The 27,538-nt window shown below is 33.3% G+C and overlaps 1 protein-coding gene across 6 annotated transcripts in view; it reads left to right on the top strand.

Annotated features, from left to right (window-relative positions):
* Nucleotides 1-27,538, top strand: part of EPHA7 (EPH receptor A7) — a 216,539-nt gene that overhangs the window by 70,602 nt on the left and 118,399 nt on the right. For all 6 annotated transcript variants that reach the window (XM_044674199.1, XM_044674198.1, XM_044674197.1 and 3 more), the window contains exons 4-5: nucleotides 10,816-10,971; nucleotides 12,487-12,822. In XM_044674199.1, the coding sequence (XP_044530134.1) occupies nucleotides 10,816-10,971; nucleotides 12,487-12,822 (492 nt within the window). The remainder of the gene's footprint in view (nucleotides 1-10,815; nucleotides 10,972-12,486; nucleotides 12,823-27,538) is intronic.

Below are 27,538 nucleotides of genomic sequence, written 5' to 3'. Positions count from 1 at the left end.
AGCATACAATTCTTCCACATCTTAAAAACATTCTTGACAATGTTACCACCCCCTTAAATACTCATTTCATAGCCATCTCTTTGGTGATGAGCCTCTTTCAATTTAAATAGACTGATCCTTACTTAAAATCTGTCATCAGACCCATACTAGAAAACTTTCCATTATGATGAGTACATTTACATTTCCTGGGGATATCTTCTAATATTTAAGAAAGTGACCCACAAGCTTAAGGACAGGGTAGAAATCAATATGAGATAGAAAATCCTTGGAGAGTCACAAAAATATTTGCCTCAGTTTCCTCATCTGTAAAAAATGGATAATAGCAGCACCACTCACCCAGGAGGATTATTATGAAGATAAAGGAACCATTTAAAAAACTCTTTGCAAACCTTAAAGCTAGTATAACTTGAACTAATTAAAATTATAATTTACAGTTTACTAAACATATATATGTGCAAGATATTATTACTAGTATTATTAATTATTAAACACAGTCCATACCTTGTTCCTTCAAATAGTTATACTTAATAATGTTAAGCTAATCACATTATTGAAAAATTTAATATTATATAATTTTTAGGGAAACAATTTTATAGCAGTCATTGGTATTTAGGAAACAAAGTCTTTCATTGCTGGAAATGGATATGTTCTCATTTAGAAGATCCAGTGTTATTCTTTTCATATGTATACCTGTTTAAAGTCATATAGAACATTTTATATTAAGAAGACTGCTGAATGACTTAAGTTTACATATATACTAAAATTATCTCTAATTAATAACATAAAAAGGCAGGGTAAATTGAAGAGATAATTTTAATGCAATAGTCAGTTTTGCCTTTCTTGAGGGCTTTGTTCATGATGTCTTCTAGATCAATGTTATAATAAATAACTGCCAAGTGAAAACCTTTTTCCTTGCATTCCTCCTCGTTCAGAGTGGCATCTGTTCTAAGGGGCACTGCTTTAACAAAACAGAGCAGTAAATTTCCTGTACATTTGTCACTGGACAAGAGTGTCAAGAAAATATACTGTATCATTTAATTATTAAGACATTTTGTTGTATTGAAACATCAAGAAATACTATTTGCTTTCAAATGGAATTTAGTCTTAAGGAGGGATTTGCTAAAGCTTTCTCTAAGAAAATTAATGAATAACAAAATAACTTTATAGTCATGCATTTTTCATTTGTAAGATGGTTCCAGGGCAAGAGTCCTGAAGACCTTATTTTAAGGAGACTCCAGTGTTTTGTGTTAAAAATAAAATCTGTCTTCTGAGTCTTCAAAGTGTAAATGTTTTATTGTAGGTAGACTAAAATTTTCACTAAATAATTGAAGAAGATACATTTTGTAAATTGTTGAATTGAGGTCTTTAGCATAGATAGTAGAAGAAATCCCCCCTGAGGTTTTTTTTTTAAGAGGTAGAGGACCATGAGTAATTTGTTTGATATATTCTTTAGGTTTGATAAAATATTTTTCTCCCTCTTTTCAGAAAAACAATATTTTATTAGAAAGAATAATTCTCTGAGAGGCCCTAGGATGAGGTTACACTGGGAAATGTAGGTAGTGTAAACAAATATTATCAATTGAAAATTATTTTTAAAATGGAATTTGTACATCTCTGAATACATCATAGAGGTTTTGACAACAATGGCACAATGAGCTGGAGAGATGAGGAGCAAGTCAAAGATTCTTGACAGCAACAGCAAACATTGTCAGTGATGGTATGCAGACACTGGACAGCCCTATTTAGATATGTCATTCACACTTTTTGCTGAGGCACCATTAAAAGACTTGTGTTTACTTGTGCTTAACCATAAAACCAAAAATTTCTTTTTATTGAAACTCAACAGTCTTTACATACCATTTCAGTTAAATATGTATAAGATAAAATAAACATGCTTTATGTCTAGACATTGATAAGTGTTAATTACAAATATGCCATAATTCAAAATCATTATAAAATAGAAAATACATACACATATATGCCCATTAGAAGCCATAGAAAGTCTAATAATATGACCTGTCTGACAAAATAATATTTATTGTCTCATTTATCTCTGATAAACATGTGTGAATTATTTGAGAAAGGGGATAGTTAGTTGGTCTAAGATTTTTGCTGTTTCTTTTCCTATTAGAGGTGCAATCTTAATTATAGAGTTATTAAATTGTGTTTATTTTTTCTACCACTGTGTGTAAAAATACCTAAAAGTTAATGGTACTTTCCTTCACCAACTCCAAAGGACTCCTTTCACTAATTCTCAAGTTTATAACAGCACCAGGAGTCTGTAGAGACAGGTTTGATGAGAGAACTAATACATGCTGTTGCAAATGGTCTGACTTTTGTTTCCCTGAACCTCATAATTTGTAATTCCTTCTCAAAATACTAATTACTGATTTTTTTACATTTAAATGTCATTCTCGTACTTGGCAATAATTAGGAATAATGATTTTTGTTTTAATAAAATGACATGGAAAACTGTACTTGTACCCGTTTACATATTTTTATATGGATGCTTATATATGCTTTATTTCCATACATATATAATCTCAGTGTGCTGAAAGTACTTTCCTCCTGTTTTAAAATTTTCTTTTAATAATATCCAGCACCTGTGATCACAAACTTTATATTTCACATGCGTCTTTTCCTAAACTGCCACAAGTTTTTAAGTAGGTTAATATACGAGGTCCCTGACAAATCTTAATATAATCATTACACCATGTTGTTTTCATCTTCCCTGCCTGCTGTTCACTTTCAATGTGAAAAATCATAGTATATCAGTGACAGGAGGTCTGGATTTGAGGCTGACTTTTGTAATTATTCCCACTGAGGTACTGTCAATAGGATTAAAATAAAGAATCTGGACCTGTCCATCCTAGATGAGGTCAGCAGTATAAGCAGTGGGAGTACAGTTTCTGCAAGCTGTGCTTTCCGCCTTACATTATAGAATCATAGACATTAATATGACACAAATATTTGAAAGCTCCTATGGAGACAGCCTGACTTTCCTGCATTAGTTAAAATGCCCATCTGCAATAAATAATATAATAGCTTTCATTAGAATCCCTGACTATGGATGTATGTAAATTCTAAAACGTATGAAAATCCAGAGAGTTTCAATTACAGAACAACCCATTTATACTTTATAATTAATAAACTCTTTGCAGCTGCATAACTTCAGTCAGGAAACATCTGCTAAGCCTCATACTTCACACAGAGATACACACATACATAGTTTCTATAGTAAAGGTAGAGTTGAATTGTGCTTAAAATCATAGGTATGGAAATGGAATGGAAGTTAAGGAAGCTTGGTTTAGTTGTGTTGTGGTGTTCAGGAAAATCAAGGGGGCAGAGGCAGGTGTGTGAAAAGGAGAAAAGAAAATCAGTTATTGCTTCAAAAAGAGTTTTGGTAGGAGAAAGAGGGAAAAACACCAAACCTCTAAACTTATTTAATAATTAGTGTAAACAATCACAAATACCCAAAAAGTACAATTATTTCTTACATGTAGCAATCCATTCAGGAAACTTAGTGTTAAATGTCTGTCACACAATTAGACCTCATTTTCCTTAGAATTCACTTAGTTGGGATCATAGAATTATCCAGTTCCAGAAAGCAGTATGCTAACTCACTTTTTTTTTATGATGACAGTCTATCCTTTATAAGAAATGCTGTTTGATGAAGTAATCATTTTAAAAAGTCATTAAAATTCTAAAATTAGAAATATGTAACTACATTTCATCCTTCTAAATAGGAAACAATCTTTAACCCAGGGGAAAATATTCTGACAAAAAATTTCTGTGTACAGGAACAGCATGGGCTAAGTGTAAGGCAGAGTACTACTGGCTTTATGGTCAGGAAGAAGAGTTCAATTCCCATTATTGACAATATCTGCAAAATCCTGGATAAGTCCTTTATGGTCCATGTCTTGAACAACTTCTTAGGACTTCTCTGCTAAGTTGAGGTTGAATTCTACTTTTAGGAAGTCCCTTAATCTGAAAATCAGAAGATCAAATGAAATCAGAGATCCTTCTTGTACATAATGAAGTTAAATCTGACAAAAATCTCATCCTCTACAGTAACATGTGTGTGTATCTTAGTTGTCTGTATGTCACACATACATGCACCAAAGGAATTAATGCTTTCATGAAACATATTTGGAATATCTTGCTCAAAAGTGAAGTTATGTTAGTGGAGGAATCTTTAAAAAATTCTTGTCTAAGAACAACAAAAACACCTTACCACCAAATCAACTAACTTAAATACCATTTATTTTAAGTTAGTTCATTTAATTAACTTGCCTACTATTATATGTTTATTGCTGCATGTCTCTTGGGATTCCTGTGCATCTGGAAAAGGAGAGCTGAAACATCTAGGATGTGATCTCTTGATGACACTGTAGAGGTGGCTGAGTACTCCGTTTTGACTCCATGACTCACCAGGATCCAAGTAGAACTGAACCAGGGTAAACAAAGCCTGGAACATAGTTGGCATTTAATACATGCTTTGTGACTTGATTAGCTATAGAACAAGGCAAGCCCATTTACTCCCAGATGAATGTTTTGATCCAGGAACAGTTTTTGGAGTCTATATTACCCGGGTGAAAGGGGTAATCTAGGTGATAAGAGAAAAGGGAGTTGGCTTCTATGCAATTCTTATCGGAAGAGGACTATTCAACAAAATCTTTTTATTTTATTTAGAACTGACCAAACTCATGCTCCTACAGCAGATGTTTTCAATTTCCCTAAATCATTTTTACCCCAAACCATTGAGGAATATAGACTATTCAAGATAAAACCATTGAAGAATGTACAGATCATTTTAGTGATTTAGTTACATACAAATTGTAAATATTTGAATAACTTAGTTTTCAATATCATGAATGACATGAAACAAACCAATATTATTAATTTGCAAATTTAAAAAAAGCATTATTTGGGATACTTAGTGGTGATATTTTTTTGGGCCTTCCAGTGCTTAAATCTCATATTTAATTTGAATTAACTTAGCTGTTTACAAATAGCATGTTTCCACATAAAACATTTAGAAAGATAAAACTTTAGATTTTTAAATGATGGAAAAATGTGTAAAAATGAGAGCAAACATAAAAGTTATCATGGTAGATAAACAGTCCCTGTCTATTTTATAAAAGGTACATGTGTTTCACAGATTCCCTTTTTCCTTAGAGTTTCCCCATTCAAGTACTGACCAGTCCCAAGCTTGCTTAGTTTATGAAATCTGACAAGATTATAGTGCCTGACCATAGGCTAATGATTTTATGTTGTTTTATTCACTAAGGCCCCAGGGATAGAAGGATAAGAAGAAAGAATCAAACTCAGGCCTCTGTCTTAATATTACAAAACACTGCCACTCACATAATGGGCAAGATATTGTATACATAAGATCTTTCCAAGTTTTTCAGTCAGATTGCATAGATGTGTGTATGTATACATATATTTATTCAAAAGAGTCTTCAATTATCACACTGCGACATTATTATACTTGTTAATATAAAGCTTAGCTTAAAAAAAACTAAAATCTTCAAAAGGCAGGAAATTAAAATAGTATGTTTCTTATTGTAACATTGACTTTCCAACATTGCACATGCTCTTCTTATTAAAGTTTAGTTCTAGGCGGCTAACAACTATTGAAGAAATCTGGGACAAAAAGGATAAACAGGTTATCATGGAACTATACTTGCACACTTCCTAGAAAGTTTGTTTTGGATGAATTACACATGTTGTCCTTCTATACGAGGATGCATATGTGTTGATAACAGTAGAAGACAACTTAAATATTTCTCTTACTACTTCCTGGAAAATTAGCTGAATATAATGAGAAAAGAAGTTGGCCTTATTTAAAAAAAATCTTTGGGGAGCCCTTACTCAATCAGTCTTCAGATCCATCTCTTTGTCCCTGGTTATCCTCATTTATGCAACCCTAATTCCCTCATTACCTTCAGGCTGTTTCACTGGTTTTTCTCTTCAGCAACTCCAACCTTAACAAATAAAAGCATTCTTTCAATAGAATTTATGCAGTCTAACATTGGGGAAGAGAACTTGTAATATGCTGGCCTGGGAGTCAGGATCCCTGGGTATGAATTTTGATTATCATTATCTTCCTGAGTGATCTTGGGCAAATAGTCTTTTTGCCCTCAGTTTACTCATCTGTAGAATGAAAGGGTATTTAACTAGGTGATCTTTATGGTCCCTTTTAGCTCTAACATAAAAAAAAAACTTTTCCAGTAGACATAATTTATAATCTCATGCCCCCAAGTCAGTAAGAGTTGATAATCATCGTGTATTGATATCATTTTCACAAGCTTTATGGAAATGGTTTCCTAGATTTTATTTTCATCATTATCTAAAAGGAAATGAGAGTTAAAAGAAAAACAAATTTGAATGCAATTAGTTAGCCTTCAGAATAATATTATAGAAAGAGTAACAACTGGCTTTCTTTTTCCTGTTTCATGATAACTACATAACTTTTTATTAACATTGGATTCGCATATGTATCAATGCTGATAGGGTAGACCAAGGTTAGCAGTTCAGTCAAATTGGGTTGGCCAATTTTATGGGTGCCTCTTTTTTGATAGATTTAATTGGGGCCCAGGCCACAAGTTATTAGGGAGAATGACTAGGGCCAATGGATTGTATGTCTGCAACATTAGCTGTGTGAGTTGCTGTCCTCTATACTGTATCTTTAAAATCTTGTATTATGAAACTGTAAATCTGTAAGTTTTTCCTTCCTGGATCTGAAGTAATGTTATATTTTATTACTTTATGGACTCTAGAGACCATATATCAAGATAATAGGCATTCAATATATATTTTATAGTCATATAATCTGTAGAACTCTTTTACTATTTAGAATCTATTAACTTTCTGTTACTATTACTCTGAAATAATCAGAAAGCCTTTTTAATGTCATTAGGTAATGTCAAACTCTGCTATTGCTTTTTATTTTATGAAATCTTTAAGATAAAAGAATAGTTATTAAATATCAAAGCATACATCCCTCATTAGAACTGAAAATACTAGAAATAGATTGACACAAGGCATATTCTAACTGGCTGCCTATTGAATTCACAACAAAAAAGGACTTCAGTTTATACAGACAAGCATTTGGAACTTCTGAACACTAACAGGAAATGCATGTTTTAAAAAAGGCAAAAAACTTGAATTTTATTAAATCTTAAGATTCATGTCTTAAGAAGCATTTTAAGGAATTTATATTTTTGTTTTGTTACTTCTTTAATAAATCTTTACTGCCGTTCTGTACCACTGATTTATAAAAAACAAAACAAAACTCCTAAATAAGATAGACTAGCTATGTTGGTGAACCTATGGTACATGTGCCAGAGCATGATGGAGAAGGCTGCTCCCTTCCCCCTCTCCGTACATGCCTGAAGACATTTCTCTCATCACTTGTTCCTCTGCACAGCAGTCCGATGGGAGCACTTCCTCCCTCACCCATTTGGGGTAAGGCAGGGGCTCACATGTGATGTAAGGGTAGTGGCTTGGGCACTCAGTCTTTAAAGGTTTGCCATCAATGGACTACACCCACAGTGAACTTCTTTTCCTCTTGTGCTGCTCTCAGCTCCCAATAATACACCAAATTGGGGGACTACTGTATTTTACCAGTTCTTTCTTTATCATTGTAGAAACCTAGGAAATTAATCAAAAATAGGTAAGCATTTTGTGGCCATCAGGCTGTTTTTTATAGTAAATTCAGTAATTGAATATAGCATGTTAAATATTTCAGTATATATTTATTTCTTTTTTTAGTTTACTTTCATTTCTGATTATAGTATTTATCATTGCTAAAGCCCACCTCAGGGAGGAAAGATGCCAAAAGTGAGATTTGAAATGGAAAATATTATATGTCTATCTAAACTTCTTCCTCTTCCACATCAACATCATTAGAATCATACCCTCAGAGTGGTTACAGAGCTGGCCCTAGTCCCAAACCTGGTTTCAAGCCCAGTCTCAGTCACTAACTCTGTTGTAACCTGGGCAAATAATTTAACCTCTCAGTTTCCCAAGCAATTTTTTTGACACTTACTTGCAGTTTACATGCCACCCACATTGGCAAAGAAAGATTTCTATAAAGTTCATACCAATGAAATCACAGATCTGGTTCAGCATAATTACTATTATTACCTGATATGTGCTAAGTATCCAGGAAGTCACAAGATTATGTCAAAAGATTGTGCTTAATCTCAAGCGTAAGATTACACAGCTTTCTCCTGAGAGATCACATCTAAATGGGAGGGCAAAAGATTGTGACTTACTTACCTTGATGTGTCTAGTACAATTAATTTCAACTTGCATGTGCATAATAAATTTTTGGTAATAGAATTACCACAATATTCTACTACTGGAATCCTAATGCTTTGAAAATCTGTTATTTTAGGAATCAACATCCCAGGGAACAAGACCTTTTTGAATTTGTTTCCAGAATTTTCTGAAGACACATTAGTTGTAGTTTATTTTTAAAAATATTTTAAAAATTATATTTATTATGTTTTAAGTTCTAAGGATAATGGAGTTGTTCCACACAGCTAGGTGGCAACAGTCAGTTAGCACAATGGATAGAGAGCTGGACCTTGAGTCATGAAAAACTAAGTTCCAATCGAGCCTCATACTTCCTAGCTATGTGACCCTGGGCAACATGGTTTCTTCAAGTGTAAAATGGGGATAATAAGATAGCATCAACCACCTAGGGTTATTGTACAGATCAAATAGGATGATATTTCTAAATTAATATCCCAGTACCTGCCACACAGTAGGCACTTAAAAGCATGTTTCCTTGTTTTCCTTCCACATCCCTACCACAATTGAGATAATGTAATCAGTGAAAGGACATGATGTAGTTTTAAATGCCTCAGGCTCTCTTCTTGAAGCAATAATCTATTTGGATCAAAAGGGAATACATGCACATATATGCACATATACATAGTCTCCCACACATGCTCCAGTAGTTACTGGATTAATTATTTTATTTTATTAATTTTTGTTAGATTTTAAGTTTCCAGCTGTTTGCCTCACCCCTTTTCCCCAGCATTAGAGAAGGAAGAAGAGAGTAACTGATTAGCTAAGTCAACAAGCTAACTATGTTTCTAGAGGATAGAGATATTTCAACAGAAGACAGTCCAGTAGGAAAGCAATCAGGTGATATAGAAGACTACAAGATTTGGAGCACTTTGGGGTTTCAAACTCTTGTACCTGTAGCAGAAGGGGTCAGACAGGAAGGAGTGATACAATCTGTGTTTTCACTCTTCTTCACTATGTCATTGGAAAGACTGGACAAGCAGCAGACATAATACATTGAACCAGGAGAAGGAAAACAATCTGAAGAACAATTATAGATAAACATTGACAGAAACAGATCTAAAAAGATAGCCAGCAGAGAATGGAAACAGCTTGTATACTGGAGAAGAATGTTAGTGATAGTCTCAAGAAAGGAATTCCAGTAACCAGGAGATGTGTTTTTACACATTGGCCACAAATAATCTCTTCAGTTAGAGGCCATTCTCTAATGGATCCAAGTATAATTGAGACAGTGTGCCTTCTACTTTTTTTGGGGGGGGTTGTCAATTTTTATTATATACCACCTTTGTAAATGTAATTTATTAATATGCTAATTGTTTGCTGACTGAAATAAGAAGCATGCCATAAGAGGCTTGTGAATAAAAATACTAGAAATCTGTCTCCTCCTTCAACAACCCAGAGAGCAGTGGGCAGTTAACCTCTGGGGACCTGCCCCCCCATATAGGTGAGACTTGGGAAAGCATCCCCACAACAAACAATAATTCAAGACATTTAAGCACACGAAAATGTCTAAATGGGTCTTAGTTTATCCTGGTGATTTGATTTACTGGTGGATAGATTTTATTGAGGTAGAGCAGTTAAAAGTGTTGAAATTTCATTAGGAATTTCCCAAGAAATATTGTGCTCTTGGGTGCTTTTGAGTGACAGCAGTTGCTATGTTAGCATGTGTGCTCCTTTAACCTTTTTCTTCAATAGTGAAACAGGGTCATAATCTGTTTAGATTTGACAACATCCCTTTGTTTCTAAAGATGAAGTCATCTTCTATTCATGGCATTTCCTTAGGCTTAGTGAAGAAGATTAAATTTAGGAGAAAACTTTCTTGAAATCATATAGCTTGAACTGCTTAAAATTATGACTGATAGTTTACTAAAGTGAAAAGAAAACTTTAATTGGATATTAATGACATTTTCTTTTTTCTTTTCTTTTTTTTAAACCTTTACCTTCTACCTTAAAATCAATACTACATATTGCTTCCAAGGCAGAAGAGCAGTAAGGGCTAGGCAATGTGGGTTAAGTGACTTACCCAGGGTCACACAGCTGGGAAGAGTCTGAGGCCAGATTCAAACCTAGAACCTCCCATCTCTAGACCTGGCTCTCAATCCACTGAGCCACCCAGCTGCCCCCAGTGTGTTTGTATAGACCTGTAAAAGGAGCCGTGTTTGCTGATATTGAAATACAAACTAGGTCTTCATGAGCAGCTTATATTCTATGTTTATTTTTTAGGACCAAGACTTGGGGCTTACGAATGCCAGCTAGTGATAGAGTGGCACTGCTTGCCAGCTGTCTATGCAGTAGTGCTACTTGTATATCTGCAGTTTATAACTATTGCTATGAAGTCAGGTTCCTAGCTATCATGGAAAAGAATAATTCAGCATAAAGGGCTACTTTTACACGAGTGCTTGCTTTTCATTATGTTATACATCTATGAAATGTTACTTAAATTTTTTTTTGCTCTTTTGTTTATCATTTCATCGTGTTTTTCTTCTCTAGCTTGTGGCCGTGGGTTCTACAAGTCTTCTTCCCAAGATCTTCAGTGTTCTCGTTGTCCAACACACAGTTTTTCTGACAAAGAAGGCTCTTGGCGATGTGATTGTGAAGATGGGTATTACAGAGCTATTTCTGACCCGCCATATGTCGCTTGCACAAGTGAGTGTACACAATTATGGAAAGAAAAAATTAACTTATTGTTTTAACTAGCCTGTCTCACTTATTGATAGTGTTTTCAGTAAAATGAGGAGCAACTATAAACACATTTTAAATAGTTTATATGAAAAGGTAAAATTAGACTAATAGACATAAAGTATGTAAAATCCGAAGTCATGTAGCATATATTGTTCATTCTGCTATGATGTAATCTTGTCTAAACCACTATTTCCAGCCATTCTTCATAAGGCTTGTAATTTCATTAGTGTGGATAATATCTTTACCAATTTAGATTACTACCTCTCCCAGACTAAATGGAGAATCTTTTGCATTGCCCTGGACTGAAGAAATTATTGCCTACATTCTAAGTTTTTGGTGAGAAGTCTCTTGAAATTTAGATAAGACAGTCAATTTCTGTACCCACATTGGGAAGACTTTGCCTTTTAGCCACACAATGGTGGCAGCAATGCGATACTGTAGATGAGGTGCACTCTTGGTATCAGGAAGTCCAAGTTAGAATCTAACCTTAGACTCTCATTTAGCTGTGTGATCCTGGACAAGTCACTTCATCTCTCAGTCTCAGTTGACACATCTATAAAAGATAGACAATGATAACATTACTTTATAGGGCTTGGGAGTGAGGAGTAAATGAAATAACATATGTAAAACACTTTTTAAACCTAAAAAAACCTATAGAAATGTTAGCTGCTATTATTGTTATTGTGCTGTTTCTGGTTGTGGGTTTTGTTGTTGTTGTTGTTATAATTATCAAGACTTTACAGAGCTCATCATCCAATCACATATATTTATAGAACTCAGGGTAAAAGCAGGGTCATAGGACTTCAGCTGAGGTTTAAAGTACTATATTGGATAAATGCTTAATTGTTTCTAGGGTATTTTAAGCAGGGTTTTTAAACAGGTTTTGCACATGTATCTATCAGAATATATTACAAAAATGAATAAAATGAAAAACTGATGAGAAACTTGTATGGATTTGAAGTCTGATTAAAAAGTAATGGATGCTGGATTAAAATTCCATCACTAAAAAGAACAATCTAGAAAGATTGGTCCTTCAATTAATGAAATTTTGAGAGTCAAAAATCCCAAAGCTGATCCTTAATACTACTACAAATCACACCAAAGCACATCAAGAATGAATAAATGCATTCTGTGCTACCAGGATGAAAAGGGGGAAAAATGAAAAATAGCTTCACAATTCAACTTTTGAGGTACATTAACTGATCTTTTTTAATTGCATGAAAGAAAAATAGCTAAAGTCAGTGGCAATAAATACAAAGACAGTTGTTATCCTCCTTCAGTCTTTATATATTAAATGGAAAATGAAACTTCTTGCCAAGTGAATTTAAGGAGGTTTTTTTTTTTTTTTATGAAGCTTCAGTAGTAAATGTAATGAAATGTTTATGTGAAGGAAAGCATTTCAACCGGTTTGTTCTTCAGTAATTAAACCACTAGCTCAATACGCTGCATTGTTTATATTTTTTTCTTTCTTTTTCTAAGGACCTCCATCTGCACCACAGAACCTCATTTTCAACATCAACCAAACCACAGTGAGCTTGGAGTGGAGTCCTCCTGCTGACAATGGGGGAAGAAACGATGTCACTTACCGAGTTTTGTGCAAACGGTGTAGTTGGGAACAAGGTGAATGTGTACCCTGTGGTAGTAACATTGGGTACATGCCCCAGCAAACTGGATTAGCAGATAACTATGTCACTGTCATGGACTTGTTAGCTCACGCCAATTATACCTTTGAAGTTGAAGCTGTCAATGGAGTTTCAGACCTAAGCCGTTCCCAGAGGCTTTTTGCTGCTGTCAGTATCACCACTGGTCAAGCAGGTAGGTTTGTGTGATGGTTATGATTTATCCTATGAGATACCTGCGTAATTGTTTCCTTGGAACCAAGTTAGGCTGCACGTAGTTATACATGGACTGGTTATTTTGATTTGGTAGTCATACAAGATCTTCATTAATTAATTAATTAATTAACTAACTAATTAATTAATTAATTTATTTGTTTTTGCTCCTGCTGCTTTTCTGGTCATTTCCTATCTCATGATCACATCCATCAAAAAATGTGAAGGAGAAAGAAAAGGAAATGAAATTGGTTTCCTTTGTTCAAGCAGAGCTGGTGAACAGTTAAGTTGGGAAGGAAAATGGAGTAAATAACTCCAATTAATCTCTAGAGATTTTTAAATGGATTTCAATTACCTGCATTTCATTCTGCATAATCAAGAATGGTTGCATTATCTCATTCAGTGCTACCTAAGGTACTTGTTAGCCATGATTGTACCCCACAACAATTAATATGGAATGCATTTGCCAGGTCTAACACTGCTTAATTGAGAAAGATTCACCATTTGATTAGCTACTCCAAGGGACAGGATTGGAACTTGGCAAAATTCTGAGATCAGTTGAGAAAAAATTTCCACAAATATGGGAATGTCATATTTGTGTCTTAGTTCTTAAGAGCACAAACTTGCTCTTCAATTTCTAACATATCATGCCTCGCATTTTAGCTGCCCCTGTCAGTCATGTCTCGTGGTGGCAAATATGCTTGGAAAAAGGTCAAACCGTAGGACAGGTGTTAGAAATTGTCTATTTTTCACCCATTTAGTAGTCTTATCACTTTTAAACCTTGGGAACTGGTTTGGCCGAAGACTGCCTTAGGATTGGTGCATCATTATAATGCTTTTCCGGGTGTACATAAATGATATATAATCATTTTAAGTGCAAAACTACCATATTAGAGAAATATCTGATATAACTAATGTCATGGATATTTTTGGCATACTCTCCATTTTAATTCCATTTAAGAAATATATAGATTTTATTGTTTGAATTAAAGTTCTAGAATAGAAACTGGGGAAATTTTATTCTTACTTTTTAAACTAATAGGTCCTTTATTTTAAATGTTGTTCTCTACTTAAAAAAACAATAATTCAGACATTAAATAAGATCACCTGGGATATAAATATACATCTAAAATTATAACAATGGAATTTTCTTAATGTTTTAACTGAATTCAAGTAAATTAATTACAATTCTCATTTAGTCTCTGATTTGTCCTACCCTTGCAATATTGGGTGTAGTTGGAAACTTATTAAATATTTTTTAAATACACTCTAGATTTTGAGGTAAAGCTTCTAATTTACCTCAAAACAGGAATTTGGGGGGATCTCTTTTTTTTTTAATTACTGTTGACTGGTTTCTCTTCTAGTTAGCAACTAAAATAGCTGGAAGTTTTACTACAATTTTCTGACTTGGTCTTCCATTGTATAAATATTAAAAATGATAAAGGCTGGTATAATAATATAAATTAGTCATTTAATTAAAGCCATGCTGATAGATAAGTTATTAGACCACACGCTTGTAAGCATTCAAAACTGCCGCCTCCATTACTGTCTCCTGTTTCCTAGCCAAGAGCCTACTCGCAAAGAGACCATTCCCTCCTAACCCAGGAGATTTAAGCTCTTCCCTGGGTCAAGACGTAGGCCTTCCCAAGCCCAAAAACCCGGAAACGGAAACCAGTTGGACTATGTTGGATCACAGGAAATGTAGTTTTGATACATTTCCCATGTCCATAGAAATATATACACTTTTAGATGGCATTTTCCAAATTTCACTTTTACAATTGTATCTTTTTTCCTGTAACATCTAATGGTATTGATATAAATTAAAAGGGCCTTAAACATGTAGGCAAGATCACAAAGGGTCAAAATAGTATATTAATTCAAAACTGCACAGCATATTTATATCTCAAATTTAAAGTGTATTAAAAAGCCAGTGAAGTTATGCTGATTTATTTTACTCTACTAAAAAACATTACATTACTAAAAGGGGAGGGGAGACATTATTTTCCATTTAAATAGGCAGTAAAATGTAGTTTAAATGCAAGGTTTCTGTTTGTATTTTTTTTCTGATGAAAAACAGGACATTTAAATTATTACTTCACTACTACTTTTGGAAACAGCATGCTGTGGTAGAAGGTCCCTTGCATTTGAAATCAGACAATCTCAGTTCAAATCTCATCTCTGCTATTGGCTACCTATGTGAGCTTAGAAAAGTCAATGAGCTCCTCTGAGCCTTCTTTGTAAGAGGGGGATAATGATAATCATACTATGTATAATCAGATGATTCTTTGAAGATATGATGTTGTAAACTTATAGTGGTATGTAGATTTGAGCTCTTATTGTCTGTATTTGTTCATTATCTCCTCCCTCTCTTTACCCTCGTATTTTCATTTTAAAATTTGGAAATGATCTAAACATCTCTATCAGTTCAGAGTCTCTTTGGCAATTTTCATTCATCTTTGAACTTCTCATTAGCAGTTATTAAAATATAAAATAACTCTTACAGTGTCATATATTAGTCAGTGGCAATGTTAATTGGAATCTGAATATCTTGGAATTCCTGCAGTAATTCATTTGTTCTTATAGGAAAAAGTTTCAGTATTTTTGAACCACTTTTATTTTATTTCCTAGAAAGGCTACTTCAAATGGAATATTTGTGAGTTTATGAGATGAAGGCAATATTGTGCAGATAACTAAAAGGTGATGTTTATATTTTGGATTTCCTTGCCTTTGAAATTTCAGATTTGGAGCTTAAATGAGGCAGGTCTTTCAATCTCATTTAATGCTTATACCTCTTCATGAGGCTGTCATTCTTCTAGAGAGTGAAAGCCTTGAACTAGGATGCAAAGAGAAAACCAGAATTAAGAGAGAAATGGTTGTATGTTGAGAAATTAGTATTATCTGGTTCCCCTCTTCTTGCCTGGGAAGTAGAAAGTACAGAAAGAAAACATGACCTGGAAAATATCACTGAATTCATTTGTTGTTACTTGCCACCATCTCCTTCCCTCTTCCTGCCCCCTTCCCCCCCCCCAGCCCATGTTCCCAAATTGGATCTAAAACATTGTGGCAAAAACTTGAAAGGTGGAAGTAAAATATTTATGTACAACTCTAATTAATTCATGTAAAAATATGTTGAGGTTTATACCAACAGTGTCCCAGGGATGCATAGAAAAAAGGCACTTCTAAAACTTCAGTACCTTATACCTTGTTTAAACTTGGAAAAACAAAAAGAATTTTGTAGTTAAGAGTAATTATCTCAGAGATGGAGCTGGGTTATGTCTGAGTAAAGAAGCAAAGGGAGAGGAGGGAAAAATGGAAAGAGTGTTCCAGTTTTAGAATCTTACCACATTTATTAATAATTTTTCATTTCCCATTGTGGAAGTATGAAAAAAGCCTTGAAAATTTATATTTTACTTCTCTTCAACAACTGAAGCTATTTTGTTTCTTCTTTGAAACTTAGTGGTGACACATGTCATCTTTAAGAATGCTGAAAGCTTTATCCCACTCCCTCTCCTTTAGCTAACTTGACAAGTAGACATATCCTTTAATGAATTTTCAGTTTATTATAGAACAGTGAGTTCTTAATCTTTGTTGTTTCCTTGACCCCTTTATTGTATGGATTATGGACACCAGACCCTCGGTCTGGTGAAGACAATGGACTACTTGCCTTCAAAACATTTGTAAAAGCTTGCATTTATGTAGTGTTTTGAACTCTGCAAAGTGCTTTGTATAATATCTCATTTGATTCTCACAATAATTCTATGAAGTAAGTGCAATTATTTTCCCCATTTTACAGATGAAGAAATAGGGTGAGAGGGGAGTCGTGACTGTGCCCAGTCACTAACTGGTGAGAATCTAAAGCAGGATTTGAACTTATGCCTTCATGACTCCTAATCTATCACCATTACTTACTGTATCACTTAGTTATAATATTTTTAAATGCACAAAAATTATAGCATGCACTTACAAAGGAAATCAGTTTTATTGAAATAGTTATCAAACTATTTTACAAATGATTCACAGACTCCTGGAAATATGTTCATGGACTCCTTTATCCCAAGATTCCCTCTGATTTTTCTAGTGTTTCTTGATGATACCTAATTATAATAATTGTAAAAGCTATGAAAAGAGGATGAAGTAGACCATTTTATTCCTTATGGTTTGATTAGACATTGCCATACTTAAACAGACACCACAGTAATCCTATCTGATCTTAAATCAATAAACCATCAGATAGTCACTGAGAATCTACTCTATCTACCCAGTGTTTTTACTGCTTCTGCAAAGGATAGATTGATTCAAATATTTTTGAAACATAGAATAAAAGATGTATTCATGTAAACTGTATATAGATCTAGATATCTACATCTAGATGTCTCTAGATGTCTCTGGATGGCATATATAAAAAATCCCATAGAAGAATAACATATTCAGGTGTGTCCAATTCTTCATGTCTTCATTTGGGATTTTCTTCACAAAGATACTATGTGGTTTCCCATTTTCTTCTCCAGCTCATTTTACAGATAAGGAAACCAAGGCAAATGGGGTTAAGTGACTCGTTCAGGGTCATATAGCCTGAAAGTGTCTGAAGTTAGACTCAAGAAAGTGAGTCTTACTTACTCCACACTTACAGAGCTGGCCATAGAATACATATGGGAAGGTCTGTAGATATAGATATCTCTCTTGCTATATGTGTATGTAGATACAAACATATACTTGCACATTCATACACATATTTACATATTTGATAAAAAGCATTGGTCAAGGGAGTTTCCTTATCTTAAGAGTTCTCTATAGGAAAGAAGTCAAAGTTCCAGATTCTGTTGCTAAAAATCCTATACTATTATGACTACTGCTACTATTACTGCTAATAATAATAATAATAATAGTATTCATATTGAACTTTAAAATTTTCAAAGCACTTTATATATTACCTTATTTGACCCACAAAACAACTCTGTGGAGGAAGTGTTATATTTATCGTCATTTTATAGACTAGGAAATAAAACTATTGTAACTTCCCAAATTAACATAGGTGGTTGTAAGATTAAAATTAATATCCAATAACTCCAAGTATTATACTTTATAAGATTTATTAATAATCACTTGAAGTAGAGGAAAAGTATAGCCTGAGTAAAGACAAGTTTATCAGACTGTGAAAGCAGGAGAAGAGGGAGGAGGGGCATGGTTACAGAAACATCTTCAAAATGTAAGACCATAACATAAGAATGGAAGAGGGGTTCTGGGAAACATAGTCCTGGGGTACAAAATTCTAATTACACAGTGGTGAAGGTCTGAGGCAAGATTTGAAACTTTGTCTTTCTGACTCTTTAAGACCAGCATTGGTTATCCTGTACTTCATAGGACTCTAGAGATCTAGAGATATGCAGTACCTTAAATTCTGTCTATTCCAATTCCTTTATTTTAAATATGAGGTAATGGAGGTCCAAGATTATTAAATAACTTTTCCCTGATAGTAGAGGCAGTAAGCATGGCAGGGGGTAGTTGTATCTACTCCCTCTGACTTAAGAAAGAAAATTATTTCAAGTATTAAATCCTGGAAGGCAGTGTGAGCTAAGCATGTTCTAATACATGAGTTGGGTTATGAAGAATGCAGGATTTTGCAAGACCTAGAAGACATGGGGTAGGTAGTTGGAGAGGAAGGGTGAGGAGATAGTGCTGAGGTGAGTAAAGACAAAGAACGGGAAAAATCAAGAGTGTCTTCAGGGAATACTGAGAATTCTAGCATGATCATGAAAGGATTTTCATTTAGAGTATTATTGGGAGATAAAATCTGGCCGAAGTGATTAATCAAATTGTGACATATATTGAATGCTAATATTAGAAGTTTGGACATTATCTTTTAGACAGAGGGAAATCTTGAGATATTTTTGTTCAGGACAGTGATGAAATAAGGCAGAGAATATCTTATTTGTGTATGTATTTATTGTCCATAGTGCCTCACGAGGTCATTTCTAGTATATGTTCAATAAACATTTATTAAATTAATAATAAAAATTGTATTTTAAGAAGATTAAGCTGACAGTAGAAAACTTAGAAAAAGAATTTCTATAATACGAGGATCTCTAAGAGGTGCTATAATTTTTACAGTGTGTAAATATAGACAATTCTCTATTTTTGTTATTTGCAGCAACACTCAAAAAAGAACTACTTTACATATTAAGCATGTTTGTAAGATAAATTTAAAGTATTATGTTCCTCAGCCAAGATATAAAAATTCCCATGTGGGAATCTGTAGATCAACAAATCAGACTGAGTTTACAGTATATATTTTTCTACCCAATGGGGACTTTTAAATAAATGTTAGAAATTGGATAGAGTACATCCTATAATTCTTATTCCTCATGGAGTACTAATAAAAATGAATCTAATTATTGGAGAATTCTATATGTAAATATTGTTACATTAGACCATCATTTATATTTTAGGACACCTTTTTACCATCTTTTAAAAAGTTTTTAAATGGCAGCTGTGTATATTCATTTGACTAATGACCCAGGTGTTTCCCAATCTCTTAAACAGATTTGCCTGCCAAAATTTGCATTTGCTGCAGCTTTTACTTTACACTTAGTTCATCAGCTATCCTCAATAGTTATCAATAAAATTAAAATCTCCAGACATATATGTGACATGTAAATATCCTGATATAGTCAGAGAAACACAATATGTACATGTATATATTTATGTATTATGGATATAACATATATGTATTTCTCTGAGAAACAGCTCATTTCCTTTTAAGAGTCATTTATATATATATATATATATATNTAAAAATGAATCTAATTATTGGAGAATTCTATATGTAAATATTGTTACATTAGACCATCATTTATATTTTAGGACACCTTTTTACCATCTTTTAAAAAGTTTTTAAATGGCAGCTGTGTATATTCATTTGACTAATGACCCAGGTGTTTCCCAATCTCTTAAACAGATTTGCCTGCCAAAATTTGCATTTGCTGCAGCTTTTACTTTACACTTAGTTCATCAGCTATCCTCAATAGTTATCAATAAAATTAAAATCTCCAGACATATATGTGACATGTAAATATCCTGATATAGTCAGAGAAACACAATATGTACATGTATATATTTATGTATTATGGATATAACATATATGTATTTCTCTGAGAAACAGCTCATTTCCTTTTAAGAGTCATTTATATATATATATATATCTTATTTCACCTGAGTTAGTTACAAAAAAGAATTTCAACTACAAGTGACTTTTCTCTCAGTGGATTAATCTTGATCAGCATCCTTTTTTAAATAAGGCAGAAACATTAGAATCAGTCATTATATATTTTAAAGTTAAAGTGGTTATTTATCTTAAATAACTATGCGTTTGTATATTTATTATAGATTTTGGAAGCTTGAAATTGAGGTATTTGTTTCAGTTTTGGAAACAATTCATGTATTCCAGGAAGCACTATTAAATGTTGCAATGTACAAGGTGAAACAAGGTATACATATGATATAGAAAGTTCCTGGAAAATTAGTGCTAATTTAAAAAAAAAAACTTTGGGGACACCGTTGTTAGCAAGTTATTCCACCTGATGGAATTCTTATTATAGTAAACTGTTCAAAACATAGATTTCCCTTATGATACTAATTTTATAAATCTAAAAAGCCATTAGATTTGGCAATTAAGAAATCATTGGTGAATTTAGAGAGAAGTGTTTCAGTTGAATAATAAGATTTGAAGGCAGACTGCAGAAAGTTCAAAAGAGAGTCAGAGGAAAGGAAGTAAAAAACTGATTGGATTGATTAGGATCATGTATGCATGTAGATGAGTTTGTCTTAGCTTTCAGAAGAACCACCTATTGATATGTCTGGAGTGATAGAGGAAATTTGAGGGGAAGGCATCTAATTAATGTGAAGGAGAGAAATTCTTTTTGAATGAATAAATAAATGGATAGAGAAATTAAGCATTTTTTAAAAAACTGGGGAATGTAAAGTACTGTTTTGAAAATATGATATGTATCATTAATTATTGAGAATTATTGAGAATATAATGATGAAGAAAATAATGATGTTTCCCAGTTTGAAAAAGCAATTATAGCTTCGAGCATAGTCTGTTTTGGACTTTTAAGATCATCATTTAATTTTCTGAATTAAGGAAACTTTAAAATGACAAAAAGTCCTTATTCATAGCACCTTGTTTATGCTTTTTTCTATATTTTATTAGAAAATATTTTTAGCATAGTTATTTCCCCCCTTAACAAGGTAGGAGAATGATCAATGAAAAAAAGGCAACAAACTAGTGAGCATTTGGCTTATGGACTTTTTTTTTCTGACCTTCCCATTGCTATTGGTCATAAGCTTGCTCAGTAACCCGTTGGAAATTAAGAACTTATGGACACTCAATCTAAAATAAACATTTGTCAGAGACTTACAATATATTAGTCGATAGTAAATACAAATTCAGAAAAGAAACAGTTTCTTCCTCCAATATCTTTTTTTTATTCTGTAAGGGAATAGGGGAAAACATATACACATATGCTATACTAGAAATGAATATAAAATTAATACAAATGTGTGTTCACTTTTGAAAGGGTACTAATTCATGGGAGCTAAAAAAGACCTAAAATGGGAAGTAGTGCTTGAACTGAACTTTGAAATGGGTGACAATTTTAAGAGGCAGAGTGAGGAGGTAGTTTATTTCAGACACCGGGGATAGCCTGTAAAGGCTGAGAGAATGCACTGAATATTATGCATGAAGAAAAGCAAGAAGGCCAGTTTGGCGGATCTCTGGAGTACGTGAAAGTGAGTAAGGAGTAATAGACATGGAAAAGTAAAATGGGATCATATTATTGATGGAGTTTTAAAAACCAGAGGGGTGTGTGTGTGTGTGTCTGTTTGTCTGTGTATCTGTCTGTCTGTCTGTCTGTGTTTATGTGTCTGTTAATCACAGAGACAACAGAGAGTCCCTGGAGCTTTTTTGAGAAGGGAAATTATATGATCAGAACTGGGCTTTAGGAAAATCACTTTGGGAAGCTGTATGAAAGATGAATTCAGAATGGGAGAGAGATTTGAAACTGGGACCCAAATTTGGGGACGATTTCAGTAGTTTTGGTTAGAGGTTATCTAGCCTAAATTTGCATTGTATAATGAAGTGAGTGCTGGCTCCTTTGAGCCACCATTTTGAGTTCAGTGTTTCCATGGATTCTGATTATTTAGGTCAAAAGATCCTTAGTCTGGAGGTCAGGGAAAATATCATGTTGTTGGGGGATTCCTATTAATTAAGTAGGGTCATTAGAAGACCAGCCTTTAAATCAGGAACATCTAAATTCAAGACCTACTTCTGACACATACTATTTGTGTGACCATGGGCAAGTCATTTACACACTCAGTGCCACAATCAGCTCTCAAAGACACTAAAGTAGAGACCAAATGCTGATCGTCATCATTGAAAGGAGTTTCTATGCCTGAAGTTCTCCTGTCTAGATGAAGCAAAGCCAAAGTAGTGTCTATAAAAGGGCATTCATATTCTAGTAAAAAAGTATCACATCTTTGAAGGATTCCCAAGTCTTACCCAGAAGATTGCAGTATACATTATTTTCACTTATTTGGAGAATGTATATGATGTTATATATGTTATATAAGTTCTTATGTTTTACTTTTTTTACATTTTACTATTTATTATTTACATCACTTATACATAAGTATGTATATATATATTACATATTATTACTTGTTAATTTTTAAATATAACTACTTATATGATCATTTAATATATTACTAAATATATTTAGTTATTATTTAAGTACTTTAATTTTATTTTCTTTATTATTTTCTCAAAACATACAAACAAATGAGTCTTTTCATTCATTGAGAGATTTTATTTTATATTTAAATACTGTAATTTTCTTTCTTTAATTATTTTCCTAAATGATCCAAATTATGAGGTGTTTTGCTATTAATTAATTCACTGATGTGATGAAATGTGTTATGAAGTTTCAGTCATGATGCGGTTTTTATTTCTTTGTTTTTATCTTTATTTGTACAGGCACCTAGGTGGAACAGTAGATAGAATATAAATGGAAGGAGCACTGGTCCTGTAATCAGGATTCACAGTAGTCTTAGACACTCAATAGTTGTCTAAGATTCATCTTTGTGAGTTCAAATCTGGCCTCAGACACTTATTAGCTGTGTGACCTTGGATAAGACACTTAATCTGTTTGCCTCAATTTTTTAAACTGTGAAACAGGAATAATAATAACATCCAACTCTAAGAGCTGTTGTATCAAAGTGATAATGTTTGCAAAGCACATTACTTGAAGCATAGTAGGCACTAAGAAAATACTGCCTGTTAAAATTTTGAGGTCAAATTTCCCTTTCTTGTTTACTCATCTTAATTACTATTGTTTTTCCCCTTAGACATATAATATGTATATATAATAGGGAATTTGTGAACTGATTTCTATGCCATGAAGGGGAAAATCCCTTTGTAGGCTCCATTGAAGAATAGTTTAAAAGGGTATTTTATACCTCATTCTCTATTCGTAACATCTAACTCATATTGTGACACTTTTTAATAGGAAGTTATTATTTTAAGGTGAGTTAAGGCAAAAAGTCAGAAACTCATTCGGTTTTTAACCTGGTTCCTTAGAAATAAATAATGAACAATGAGATTACCTGGTTATACTGTCTTAATTTGAGGAAATTAGCTATATCTTACATATTTTGAATCTATTTTCTGAAGGAAATGAATCAGCAAGCATTTATTAATGGTCTATTTTATACTGGATTACTGTGCTAAGTGCTGGAGATAACCAAGAAAGGCAAAAAAAAAAAGTACATGATTTCAAGGAACTCACAATTTAATGAAGGGGATAATATGTATGCAGCTATGTACTTTATTTATATCTACTTTTATCTATTTCTCTCTCTCTCTTTCTCTCTCTCTCTCTCTCTTTTTAGATAAAATCTTCACATAGTACCTGGGGCATAGAAGGCACTAAATAAATATTAGCTATTATCATTCTGAGGTCAGATATCCTTCTTCCTAAGGGTAGAAGTGCCACTCACGGCTGAGTCTTCCCTACTGATCTGCACAGAAGTTTTAACCTTCATTTATATATATATACATATATGCGTATGCATTTATGTATTTGTGCATATGTATACACACAGAATAACTCAGAAATAATCTTAGGGCAGGCTCTAAAGTTAAGGAGGAATAGGAGTAATCAGAATGTTGGCCTTGAAGAGAGGAAAACTTGACCACTTCATCCCTCAATTTACGCATCTATAAAATGGGGACAATAATAGCATCTGCTCCACCCCCTAGTTGATATGGAGATCTCAAAAATATGTGAGATAAGGCACTTTGCAAATTTCAGAGATCTACATGAAATGCTACTTCTTCTTAGTAGTAGTATTAGTATTAAGGTCAATGCATTTAAGATTTGAAGAAAAATTTGCAAAAAAAAAAAAAAAATGAGAGCAGGATCCTAACCATCCCCAATTAGTTACAGACTGTTTAAAATAGGCCATTGACTCTCACCTCCCAGCTAACTGAAATTTTCAGTTTTGGAAGAGAACTTAGTAGCCAGTTAATTCAACTCATATTTCAAAAGAATTCTTTTCTCCATATGCTATACTAAAAGTAATCATCTTACCTTTGCTTCAAGACTTCCAGTGAAGGTAAACCCTACTATCTCTCAATGAATAAAATCCATTCCACTTAGTGGATGGTGTTAAATGTTAAGAGGATTTGTTTCCCTTTAGGTCTCCTAGTTTTATATATATGACTAAAACATGAGTGACCAAACTGAGCCACCCTCACTCATCCAATATTTTTTTAAGCGTTACTATTGTAGGAGCAGACCACTTTAGAGCTTTGTCTAGAGGAGATGAGAGTTTATACCGTATCTCGCAGTAAGCTAAACTAGTGGTAGTTATTTCTTAAGATGTTTGTGTACACTCTAGGCTATGTGTAATGGAACTATAATAAAAACACCTTTCACTCAGAAAGTTGAAGCACATAATTAGATTTTTTTCCCCTCGTGGGGAAAGTAAGGGATACTATGCTGAAAAGCTAGCAAATAACCTTTCAGTCAACAAGCCCTTAATTGTTATCCAGTGTTCAGGATTAGTGTTAAGATAGTAAATGTTGATTATTTTATTCTTTGCTTCATTGGTGATGAATTGGAGCAGATTTGATTCAGACAAGCAATCTGGTGGAATGATGCAGAGCCATCTACAAAAACATCTGTACTAATCCAGCAATGCAGTAAATTATAGCTACAAGCAAAAGACATTGATCCAAGAGGATCATTAACAGCTTTAACCAACTGATCCGAGTAATGGGGTAAATGAGGGAACACTATCAGGATCTTGTTTTTCAGATCTGTCAATTACAACCATGAAGGCAAGATTGCTATTTGTTTCAATTTCAATTATTTTATGATTTATTTCACAGTTTGCTCTTGTGGGAAACCAACAAGGATCAATTAAGTTGTTTGAAAAAATATATATACCCAGCTATCCTGCACTTCATTTACCAAGAGGTCAGTCACAAAGGGAGAGATAATTGCTGCAAGCCAGCAAAATTAATCGGGGATGAGTTAGAAAGGATGATGTATGTTCTGTGACAAAGTATGTGGCAGAGATGTACGTATAAACCTGTAGCTGCTTGCCTTGTTTAAGACACAAGGACAAGAGAAGGAGAACTGTGTAAAACAATTATCATAGCTTCAGAGTGAGCTCTTCTTAATTATCCATTACATGTCGACATCTGATAATTAGTGTCCTGATTTTTAATAATATTTGATCATTTACTTCAGTGTATAGAAAGACACCAAAATGTGCACCTAGTCTGTACATGACAGAACTGCTAGTGCAGGAGAGCAAAAGACTTAAACTGATGGAATTCCCCTTTATTTTGACAAAGGTGTGACCAAGAAATCTAATTATTACATATTTCATCTAAGTGTTGTAACTTTGTTAAATGAGATACTTGGAGTCTTAGTGATGAAAATATATAATTGATCAATCAATAAACATTTATTACACATTTACTATGTGCTAGGTGCTGTGCATAAGTGCAATATGGCATATTTTATGGCATTTGTGTTCAAAGATATGATATAGCTTTATCTTAATATTTTATTTTACATTTCAAAATGTAACATAAAACTCTCAACTCTCTTCAGTGATGTCACAGGAATTATCACTCTTGAAGGGGAAAAAAAGTCAAAATAACCTCAGATTTCTTATAGCTATCTTTGCTCTCCTTGTATATGAAAAAGGACATTGTTAATAAGTTTGGTAATCCATAATAAAATGCATATTAATGCATAAGTATAATTGAGTTTTCACATAAATAAATACTTTATATTTATATCATAATTTGTCACAGATTAAAGAACTAAATACATAAAGCTAGTACTCTCCATTATATTCCAATTTTATGCCCAATAATTAGGTAACCTTCCCTCCTTAACTCTCAAGGAAAAAAGGAGTAAATGCCTATAACTTGTACCTTGCTCATAAAAAAAATCCAGCCTATGGAAATTCTTTATTTACTCAAAAGAGAAATTTTGGGCAGAAGCTAGTGATAGTGACACTGATTATTCAGTTTACAAAATTATTCACTGCTAGATTACTTTAAACATTAAGATCTATGTATATTAAAACTTGTTTCAGAAACACTTCATGTATAACTGGATGTATAAACCTTTAAGGTTTCTATTACGTTGTTTTCCTCTTTAAACTCATCTTTCTGCTTTTGAAAACTATATTCTCCGGTCTCTCTTTTTTTTTTAATGTTTCACTTTTCTTTGAAGTTTTCAACAGGGGAAGAATATCCCTTTTAGTTTAGACATTTCCATTCTACTTCTTAGAAGATCATCTAGCTTTAAAAAAAAAACAAAAGAAGGTAGAGTGGCTGAGGGTTATGTATTTGTTCATGTGTACATAACTCTATCTGTCTCTGTGAATCTTTACACCATTACCATATATATGTTCACCTATCCACTAACCATCTTATGAATTCTGTGAACTTTCATAGCATTTACAATACATGTTAAGTTAATCAATCTAGGCAATTCTTTAGAACTCTATGAATGTTCCTTCTTACAATTTTAATTCTACAATTAATCTGTGAAATAGGAAACAGGTCTGATTTTTCCTCTTTTACACATGTGGCAGAGATCATATCACTTAAGACTCAGGTCTTTTAAGTCTGTTCGAATTTTCCTGACAATACTTCTCTCCTGACTGTAAGATAAAAAAGCAATGGCATATAGGGTAGTTGGCCCAGGAGTGGTGAAACACACTGCCACACATAGAAAGGGCAAGTAGCGAGATCCACTCCCATTTTTCTCTCTGAATTATTTTTGGTGACTATGAGTACATTTAGCCACGGTTGTACTGGAAAAAGGAACCTGATTTCTCTTTTGAAGATGATTTAATAAACATGAAAGATCTGAATGAACTGCAAGGGTTTGATCTTTTCAAAATCACTAAAAATGAGAGTTGTTTAGGATCTCAGTGGCAGACTGAAAAAGAATGGATGAAAAGTGAAATGAAACAATTTACGAGGAATCTGGGCCATATTTCATCTCATTTTACCTCATGCACTTTGTGAGTAGGCACAATGGTGACAAAGATTTTATCTGATAAGCATGTTATACTACCAGAATTTTTTTATTTGTATCCTAAATATCTGA

The sequence above is a fragment of the Gracilinanus agilis genome, chromosome 4 (assembly GCF_016433145.1).
Source record: "Gracilinanus agilis isolate LMUSP501 chromosome 4, AgileGrace, whole genome shotgun sequence".
Lineage (NCBI taxonomy): Eukaryota > Metazoa > Chordata > Mammalia > Didelphimorphia > Didelphidae > Gracilinanus > Gracilinanus agilis.
The sequence above is the reverse complement of the archived record's forward strand: the minus strand, read 5'-3'. Positions and strand labels throughout refer to the sequence as shown.